The sequence below is a fragment of the Nymphaea colorata genome, chromosome 6, assembly GCF_008831285.2.
Source record: "Nymphaea colorata isolate Beijing-Zhang1983 chromosome 6, ASM883128v2, whole genome shotgun sequence".
In the NCBI taxonomy this organism is placed as follows: domain Eukaryota; kingdom Viridiplantae; phylum Streptophyta; class Magnoliopsida; order Nymphaeales; family Nymphaeaceae; genus Nymphaea; species Nymphaea colorata.
In genome coordinates, this window is record NC_045143.1 from 21,131,515 (window position 1) to 21,141,934 (window position 10,420).

At 36.9% G+C, this 10,420-nt stretch overlaps 1 protein-coding gene across 6 annotated transcripts in view; it reads left to right on the forward strand.

Moving 5' to 3' along the window:
- LOC116256051 (BEACH domain-containing protein B) overlaps positions 1-9,528 on the forward strand; it is a 72,990-nt gene extending 63,462 nt beyond the window's left edge. For 4 of the 6 annotated variants that reach the window (XM_031632195.2, XM_031632196.2, XM_031632197.2 and 1 more), the window contains 7 exons: positions 46-139; positions 1,804-2,010; positions 3,885-4,010; positions 4,134-4,505; positions 4,583-4,814; positions 7,452-8,207; positions 9,211-9,528. In XM_031632195.2, the coding sequence (XP_031488055.1) occupies positions 46-139; positions 1,804-2,010; positions 3,885-4,010; positions 4,134-4,505; positions 4,583-4,814; positions 7,452-8,149 (1,729 nt within the window). In that variant the 3' untranslated portion in view covers positions 8,150-8,207; positions 9,211-9,528. Of the gene's footprint in view, positions 1-45; positions 140-1,803; positions 2,011-3,884; positions 4,011-4,133; positions 4,506-4,582; positions 4,815-7,451; positions 8,208-9,210 lie in introns of those variants that run through there. The other 2 variants (XM_050078403.1, XM_031632199.2) reach the window with 2 other exon arrangements.
- Positions 9,529-10,420: the final 892 nt, after the last annotated feature.

Below are 10,420 nucleotides of genomic sequence, written 5' to 3' on the forward strand. Positions count from 1 at the left end.
AGTGTTTGACTTCTTGTGTTTGCTTATTCTTATGACTGTTTGTAGCTTCTACTATGGCTCCCATTATTCAAGTATGGGCATTGTACTTTTCTATCTATTGCGTCTGGAGCCTTTTACAATGTTGCATCGAAATTTGCAGGTACCGGGTTGTCAGATTTTTCTTATTTAACTGTTTTTATATCTTCTGTTTCTCTGTTTCTGGACTTGGTTATATGTGCCATGTCATTAGTCATTCACTTTTTATTTACATAGGACAATGTTACCGAGCCAAGAAGGCCCTGGTTTGTGCTATTTTTGCAGCTTGGGCTTTGGCAAAGTTGGGGCTGTGCGCTGGACCTATTTGAGTAAATGATCTCCATTGATGTATAACCTAACAGGCCCTATCCTTTTAATGGTCAGACCTAACCTACCTGGTGCAACCCCTTAGTTGTAAACCTGTGAATTCACTGACCACTAAGTTGTGGGTCAGCACGTTGATTCAGCAACTGAGTTGGGTCAGGTCATAAATTTAAATGGTATATTTTTATTTGCAAATTGATGAAATTGAAGACATCTAGGAAATAACAAGTATCAAGTGAATACAATCAAATAACTCTCACATCTGAACTACTACAAAATAATAATAACTACTAAAGATGTGTTAGATAAGTTTGTTTCTAAGAATAGACTATAGTTTATGTTTTAGTGAAATTGGGCAATGCTGGTGTTGAATGAAACAGTTTAGAATCAGGCCTAGCCCAATGTTGTAAAAGGCGTATCGTAACATGTATCGGTCGGACTGACCTATACACTGTATTGAATGATCCTGGTCGCTTGCTTTCTGTCCATATAATGCATACAACTCTAGTTCCTGGTTGGGCCGGTTCTATCGTAAACGTAGTGTAGCGTATCGTAAATTAAAATTCATAAAATTTGTAAAAAAAATAGAAAAAATCGGTAAAATCAGGAAAAAACAAAGAAATTTTCGGAAAAAAATGTGTTCTATATAAAAAAACTCATCACGTCATTCATAAGTCACAATATATTAACAACACATTTAGAAATGAGAAATAAGAAATTCATAATAACATAGTAAGCGTCTATCACAACTTTAAAGTGTTTTAGATTACATTACAAGTTCACAACATATAATATATCATGGTTATCATCACTCAAGGTCTCATCATCCCCATGGGGCCATCTTCTCCACCAGCGAGTTCTCCACTAAATCAATGCTTTTCACATAAATGGGTATTTTTGTAGAAAATCTAGTAAAACTTCCCCCTTGCATAACTTTTAAACATGTTTAGAAAGAGGGAGCGAGAGCTTCTTTTGTAGAAAAATACAAAAATTCATTTTATCCCCGTATCGTCTGATATAGGGGCGTATCGACAATGTCGTACGATACGGCCCTTGCATCGCACGATATGGGCGATAAACACGCCTACAATACACAAGTGTATCGTGTATCGTAGGCGTGTCGTATAACGTATCACATGATAAGGGCTCGTATCGTGCAATACGGATAACACTACTTAGCCTATTAACTGATTCAATAGATCCAGAACCGAGTCCCTTAGGATTTGGTTGGTCAATACTTGGCTTTTGACTCAGTTCCTTGGCAATCCAAGTTGATTCAGGTGATTTCTGAGTTGCCATATGGAGTTTGGCAACTATGTGCAATCCCCATTTGTAATTGGGTGAGCCGCTGTGATGGCCTTGTGGGCCCTATTCAAGCTTGCCTGATGTGTACCTTTAATAGCAACTCATTACACAGAATCTGGTCCATTGGTTTTCATGGGACAAACTTTTTTAATGCAACAGGGTGGTAAATTCGATCATGCTGACCGTCTCTTCCAAAGCATTGAAGGAACATATAGCAATTGCCTTTCAAATACAAGTGATGTGAAGGAGTTGATACCTGAATTCTTTTACATGCCTGAGTTTCTTATTAACTCGAATGGGTACCATTTAGGAGTGAAACAAGACGGAGAACCTTTGGCTGATGTTCTACTTCCTCCATGGGCTCAGGTACATGTTATCTCCTCTACTCTAACCTGCAAGTGAGAAATGCCTTTCTCAAGCTTCAAACTAGGTTGTCCTTGTAAGTTGTAACTGTCTGTTGAAACCCATATTACATTTAAGTTTATTCTTCTAGAACATTTATATAAAAGTTAATGATGTTAAAGAAATAAGATAAAACTGTCTTCTGTGATGCTGCTCCAAATTGAGCACAAGGGAATGTTCAAACACATAGTCCAGCATACTTCTGTCAAGAGATTTAAGTATGGCTTTTAAAAGCTTTAATATAGAAGGGGATGCTCCTTTCATGAAAGGGGAAATATCAGTGTTTTTTCCAGAAACAATGACTAAGAAAAAAGGGGAAAAGGGGGAAAATGAGAAAAAAGGAGAAAATAATAATATTTTGAAAAAGAAAATACCACATTGAAAACGCAGTCTACTTTTTCACATTTCCCCAATTTTTCCAACAAAAATGAATTTTTGTATATTTTAACCTTTTTTTCTCTCATGTTATTAAATATTTTGAAATCGTTCAATGTTTTTTGTAAGAAAATTAATTGAATTCAAATTTTCTTATGTTTTATATTTTAAACTTTAAAGTTTTTGATTCCCCAAGATTTTCCTAAGGACAATAAATTTCTGAATTAATGGTTAAGAAAAACATCTTTGGTAAAATTCCAAGAACGATATTTGTGACAATGCTTTTGAGATGCAACATGTGTCTTACTTCTCTTCTCATTCACTTCCATTGTAATCCGTTCATACTTGTTTCTTCTTGTTACCTCTTATGCATTGTCCATATTTTTGTTATGTTTGGCAAGAAGAGGGGGCACTAGCCATTAAGGTAGTCCCAGTGGCTAACAACTACCTGATCATGTAGGAATTACCAAAATATCTCTTTGCATAAGATAAAAACAAAGGTAGATTTTCATGATGTTCAGGGAATCAGGTGACTTTCCTATTTACTGTTGATCTATTGATTCTCTTTCCCACGATCGATGGAAAAGTCCAACCTGGTTCTGCCATTTAACATTAAAGTGGGTGAGAGGTGAAACTAGAACTGACAATAATCATCTGGAGAGGGTTCTTCCAGAGTTGCTTGCTGTACTGATCGGCAGGCTCTGTCCAACATATGTACCACTTACCAACTCCCCTTTTCTAGCTCTCCAGACGAGCACAATATGCTTCATGGAATAACTAAATATATCTGCAACTCTAGGAGTGCTCAGGTAAGTTGCAGTGAATCTCAGAGTTCTATTTTCATCAAATACAGATGCTGCTGATTCCTCTGTGGTACACGAAAACTAAGAGTTCGTCAATTTAATTGTTTCAAATGGATGATCATATCCACTAGTTTTTTGTCTCAGGTCATCATATAAGCATGAGTTACTTTTCTTGCATCCTGTTATTGATTATATTATTTGATCATATGTCCAAAATGGTTCATATACTTGACTATATGATCAGTTAATTTGGTTCTATGAAATAAGTAGCTCAACCATGTGCATATTATAACTGCCAGATTTCAGTTAGATATAAGCTTAAGTTCCCAATTTTGTACCTACTCGCTAGACAAATATCTCAAACCATGCTTATAGCTTATTCTTTAGGGCTTCACACTCAATGTTGGGATGCATCTGTTGTAATCTGGGTACCAAGTTTCCCTTTATAGTGTGTTTTTTTGTGCATGCAACATTCAGTTATTTGCCCTCAAGCTTTGATTCAGCTATCTGAACTGATCAAAATACCATCGTTTTACTGCTCAGATACAGTTTTAAATATTCTTCAAGTTCAGTTTACTAGAACTCCTTCAAGGCTTTTAGGACATTTGTGTTTTTTGCTTTTGTTCAGGAAACTGGCTTTAACTCTTGTTTAAATGACAGGGCTCCCCTGAGGAGTTTATCTACAAAAACCGGGAAGCTCTTGAAAGTGAATATGTTAGCTCGAACCTTCATCATTGGATTGATTTGGTATTTGGATACAAGCAACGTGGTAAACCAGCCGTTGAGGTATAAGCATTTTGATTTCCGTTAGCTACCATGTATTTTTATGCCCCAAGCTAAATTAAACTTGCATTAGCTTGACAATAGACAAGGTACTTGATAGTAATTGTTAGTAATGTTTGATTGCAGGCTGCAAATGTATTTTATTATTTAACCTATGAGGGATCTGTTGATCTGGACAATGTGGAAGATGAATTGCAAAGGTCTGCCATTGAGGATCAGATTGCTAATTTTGGTCAAACGCCTATTCAGATTTTCCGTAAAAAGCACCCGAGAAGAGGACCACCAGTACCAATTGCTCGTCCTTTATATTATGCACCTGCATCCATAACTTTGACTTCCATTGTTTCAGCGGTACCTCATCACTATTCTGCTGTTTTGTTCATCAGCGTCGTGGAATCTAGTGTTATCATTGTCAATCAGGAGTTGATGATGTCAGTTAAAATGTGGTTAACCACTCAATTGCAGTCTGGTGGGAACTTCACGTTCTCTGGTTCACAGGTTGCTACTTGTTTCTCCATGTGTGTGCTTTCCTTGCATGGCCTTGAGGTCCTGATTTCATGCTTAACTTCTTGTAGGATCCTTTTTTTGGACTTGGTTCAGATGTTCTGACTGCACGGAAGATCGGCTCTCCATTTGCTGGCAGTATTGAACTGGGATCACAGTGTTTGGCTACATTACAGACCTCCTTTGAAAACTTCGTAATCACATCTGGCAACTGGGAGAACAGCTTCCAAATTGTGTCATTGACGAATGGGAGGGTTGTACAAAGTATTAAACAACACAAGGATGTCGTCAGCTGTATTGCAGGTGCTTGATCACCTTTTCTCTCTTTTCTTTCCTTTTACCGTTGCCAACCTTTAAGTCTTCACTGGATGCGATAATCAATTACATTATTTCTGATGTTGGATGGCAAACATTAGAAATTATCTAGTAGTTTTGAGATGAAGTATTGGTAGTGGATGCAACTATGTTGGTAAAGCAATATGGAAGAATGGCCTAGAACATACAGAAGTTAGGTGTGGAGAATAGTATTTCAAAATGATGGTACATTGTCACGTGATCATGTCACTGTTAAACCTATAATCCCCATGTTTACAAGGGAATAAATGGTATATATTGGCAGGAAATTAAGCCAAGTGGAAAGAGAAACACTGTATTGCATAAAGAGGAAAAGGGGGTTGCTTCTTGTTCTCTCTTGTCCTTTTTCTGTTTAAAAAACAAAGAACGCAAGGGGTCTCATACCCTCTTTTCCCATTTTCTCTTGAATAAATAAAGAGGGTCTTCTTGTGTGGTTTGAACTTCAATTTCTGCTCTTTTTTGTCTCATGTAAGGTAGTGTTTCTAAGTATAGGAATATGGATTGTAGAGTGGATTTAGTCATGTAACAAGTGAAACTACTGAGCTTATCACTGTAAAGCTATGTCACACGGATACGGGTACGGGTATCCTATGGATACGGGTACGGGTACGGGGACACGGCATTTTCAAAATTTTAGGATACGCGGATACGGCGAATATTATATTCAAAAAAATTAAAAATGATAAACGAAGCCGTCGAGGGTAAACGAAGGTCGAGCGTCGAGGGTAAACGAAGGTCGAGCGTCGAGGGTAAATGTCAATGCGTAAAACAAAACGCGGGTTAAAAAATCGGTTATACAAGTGGTTTGGATCGGGTCTGACCCAGACCCGATCCAAAACGTATCCAGCCGTATCGCCGTGTCGGGATCCCCGTGTCCGCGTGTCGACACCGGTACTCGACCCAGTCTGCTGTATCCGTGTGACGTAGCTGTAAAGTGTACATTAGATTAAACTGCAAAATAGGGGTGGCAAATAAATCCATGAGTGATGAAGTCATGATGCAGACTAGGAAAGAAACTTAGAGTTTAGAAAAGAAAAGATAGTTGTTCTATCCTGCTTCCTTTTCTGTATTTTTTTTCTTGGGTTTCCATATACCATGTGCTAGATGGCAAAAACAATGTAATCATCTGCATTACTGCCAGTCACAAAAAATGTCTTTTTTTTCAAAAAAATGCAAAAAAACTTGATAAATAAGTCAGCCGTTTAAAACTCAGAAAAAAACACCAGTTAAAAAAAACATAACAAAAAAAATGCAATTTTTCATTTTATTCATTTTTTCACTTTTTTTTTAATGCCAAACTACTTGTTTTCATTTCCTGTGTTTTATTTGTTGCAAATCTACTTATTTTTTGATGCTTGTGTCATTAGTTTCCCACCTCTGTCACACGAGTGCCCCTCCTAAGGAAGAGTACCCGCACGGTACCGGTACGGCACAGTTACGGCCCTGGGTACGGTAGGGGTGCTGCGGTCAATGCACCCAAGGTCATTTTTGACCTTTTTTAGACTTGGTCAAAGTTGACTGCGTCCAAATTTGTTCGATTTTAATGTTAACGATTTTTACATTTTAACCTTTTAAAACATTTTAACATTAAAATTTTTGAAACCCTCATTTTAATGTCCCACTTCCCTCTTTTTTCTTCATTCTTGCTTCGTAGTGTTGGGATTCATTTTTTGCTTCGCTAGCTCCTTTATCTTGTTATGTAAAAGTTTATGTTGTTCTTTTGTTTGTGCTTATGCTTCTGTACACGCGTGATTTTCTTCGGCCTCGGTTGAGCAGTAAATTTGCAATTGAGGAGAATGAGAATCAAGAATGATAAATTTTAGATTATGATTTATGAATATATTATTCTGTTTGTAATTTTTTGATATATATATGTGCAAATATGTTATTCTGTTTGAAATTTTTTGACATATATATGTATATGTGCATGTGTGTACGGCCATACCCCTGCACCCGCACCGGCACCCGTACCCGTACCTATGTGACATAGTTTCCCACTTATTTTAATTTTTTATAATTTTTAGTTTTTTTTTATTTTGTAGAAATTTACTATATTTTTCCTACTCTCCATATTATACTCGAGAAAAACCTTTTCGTTTAAAACACGATAAGGTTTTTTGTGACGATGATTTTACAGCCAGATGAATAAATATCAGCCTGTCTGAAATCTGGGTGTTGTCTAGCCTTCAAAGGATCCCTCATGTTCATTTCAAGCCTGAGACTTCAAGCATCCATATGTACCAACTTGTTACGTTTTAAACCGCATGAATTTCTTCAAATGACTAAGCACGTCTGGAAGGTTGAATTAAATTTTTATTATATAAATTCTTCTTGTTCTCCACTTCAATGTATGAAATGGATTTTGTAGTGACAGGATCATTTTCTCCTTGTCTTCCCTCTTAACACCCACATGATTTTGGAGCCATTGTCATAATGATTCTTGCTTGATTGAGTTGAAAACTCACCTATTTCTTCCCTGATGGAAATTCCAGATGACTATGGGCCTATGGCTCGAGTTTTCTTTTCAACAATCAATAGTAAATTGCATTACTTTTTTTTTTCATGCCTGACTTGCTTTTGCCGCAGTGACTTCGGATGGAAGTGTTGTTGCCACTGGCAGTTATGACACAACAGTGATGGTGTGGGATGTTCGTATTAAAGCTTCAGACAGGAGATCTCGTCAAGCACAAGCAGAATCTTCCAGAAAGGACCAGATTGTTTCTGATACTCCTTTCCATATTTTATGTGGTCATGATGATATTATCACTTGCTTATTTGCAAGTGTGGATTTGGATATCATAATCAGTGGGTCAAAAGATGGAACTTGCATTTTCCATTCCTTGCAGAAAGGTAGGTACATAAGGTCCATTCAGAATCCATCCAGGAGTGCCATCTCAAAACTAGTCGTCTCACAGAATGGCAACTTGGTGTTGTATGCAATTGATGATCTCACACTACGTCTTTATTCCATCAATGGAAAACATAAAGCTAGCTCAGAATCCATTGGTCGTCTCCACTGTCTTGAGCTTAGCAGATGTGGTGAATACCTTGCTTGTGCTGGTGATCAAGGACATATTGTTCTTCGTTCCATGCATTCCCTCGATGTTATCATGAGATATGATGGAATTGGGAAGGCAATAACATCCCTGACAGTAACGCCAGAGGAATGCTTCCTAGCTGGGACCAAGGAAGGGAATGTCATGGTTTATTCAGTTGAAACTGCCCAGCTTCGTAGAAGTAGTATGTCTCGAGGTGCAAAAATACAAAAGTTCACCAATGGATAGAAACATAAAGATTCTCTGTTGTTATCACAATATTAGCAACTGAAGCTGTCTTCTGCTGGTATCTCTCTCGCTCTGTCTACATATATGGTACTTTGTAATTATCCTGGTATTGTGATGACCATTTTGAAGTCGGCTCATAATATCTGCAAACGATCCAAATTTTCAAAATGTCATAGAAAATGAAAATGTTACCATATATCACATGATATTGCTGATACTTTTCAGTATTTCACAAATGCTTCATATTTGTAATTATGTAAATTTTTTGGTTTATTTTCTTTTATGTTTTGGGAAGGTCATTCTACTTGTTTCTTTATATCTTACGGTAAAACAATTTCAAAACTTATTATCTCATAATTCTGCTGTTTATTCTGTATATTTTAGTGACAATTTCATGATATTTTTCTATCGAGTTTTACATCTTGGGAAAAGACTTCCAAAGCAAATCTTGCTGTGACTAGTTTCGCTCTGATGAATGTTATCATAAGACAAAATTTATAACATTATTTTTATATATTATTTTTATGTTTCCTTTTTTGGAATTTCTGACAATATTTTTTAGTTTTTTGACTTCTTGACATTTTTCAAAGGAAAACTTTGCACCCCACCCCCTTCCACCATCACCCCCACCCACACAAAAAAAAAAAAACCCTTTTTTATCTCACCATCTTTTCCATTCTAGAATTGTGGAATCTTAGAGAGGAAAAGAGACTTGAAAGTGTAATTTGATTCTAGGACTGTTATTACCATTCTGACACTCACACGTATATATACATACAAATGATTTAGCTATTGAATGTATGAGTTGGCTGGCTATTATGGCCAGATTCCAGCAGTTTTACATAATCCATCTGCACACACGTGGTCACATTATCTAAAGCTATGAGATTTCAAAAGATAACAATAAAAAATTGTGTAGATTGGCTTGTATGCCACCTAAAGGCCATTGATATTTTTTATGTCTTTTTTAACGTTGATACTTTTCTACGTATGAAGATATTTACTTGCTGTCGTCAATGTTGTGAATGATTTATTTTTGCTGAGTAAAATTTGTTTAGCAGATACTCCTGTCAGTTGGCACTTCCAGATCAACATTTTACAGCCCAACCATATCCCAGATGGCACACCAAAATAGCCACAGTCGGGCTGAAAGCACTTTCGAACTGGTTGAGGAGTACCAAAGATTCTGTATATGTGCATTGATTTGTAGATAAATCCTGGTTTCACTAATTATTTGCCTTTCTAGGCTATGTTATCAATCTGTAAATACGAAGAATTGTACATTCTTTAGTTCCTGTTGTTCAGAATCTTGTTCAGAATTGTACAGGTATAATCCTGGAATAATAAGTCCATGGGTCGTCTTCTCCAATTTCCTTCAATGATGTTGCACGGCCATTATTACAATCTGCAGCACGAATAAGTCCATGGGTCTTCTCCAATTTCTTTCAATGATGCTGCACGGGCATTCTGCGGCACGATTGGTGCCCTCCGAGATGTGCGGAAGCATTTTTGTCTCAAGATCTCTTCTATCGTGTTTCCACAGGGGAAAGGCACTTTCCTTCAAGTAAAGAGAGTATTCACTAGGAAACCTTTTCACCTTGTGAACGCTTAAAAGGAAAAATGCAAGACATTCAGGTATTTGCTTTGCTGTCTTGCCATTCTTTCTTTTTCCTTCGTGGGTAACTGTTTTCCAATCACAACTTGCCGTGTCCTTGCACTATTCTTTGGGGCCTTGTTCACATGTTGTACTTGTAGGAATTATCTAATGACCAGCGGCAGAACAAAAAAATTCTGTATAAAGGGCAATGTTACGTAGTAATCATATATTTTTTACCAGTCAAAAAATCTTAGACCCTTCAAATATATAGTAAAATGGTCGAGGGGCACTATTTGTGAGTACTTAAAGCTTTATGGAGCCTTAGTATGTAATTGTGTGGGTTTGTCTGAGCAATTGGCCACAAAAGCCTACAGGTGCATCTGCCTTGCATAAACAGTAAAATAAACATTTGGTACAACATTTTGTCACAATGGTTCAAAATTAGTTTCAGGAATCTATTTTGGATATTAGAGTGGAGTTGAATTTTTTTCAATAGATATGATTAAATTTCTTCTATGGAAAGGGGGTATGAACACAGCCATGCCTAGACCACAAAAAAAATGTGACAGGCGCACTTTATTATTGCTAAAACAATTTGTTTCCAAGCCAATCTTCCTGATAATGCATTCTTTAGAGGCCACTTTAGTAATAGGAACAGTGATCTACCCTCAAAT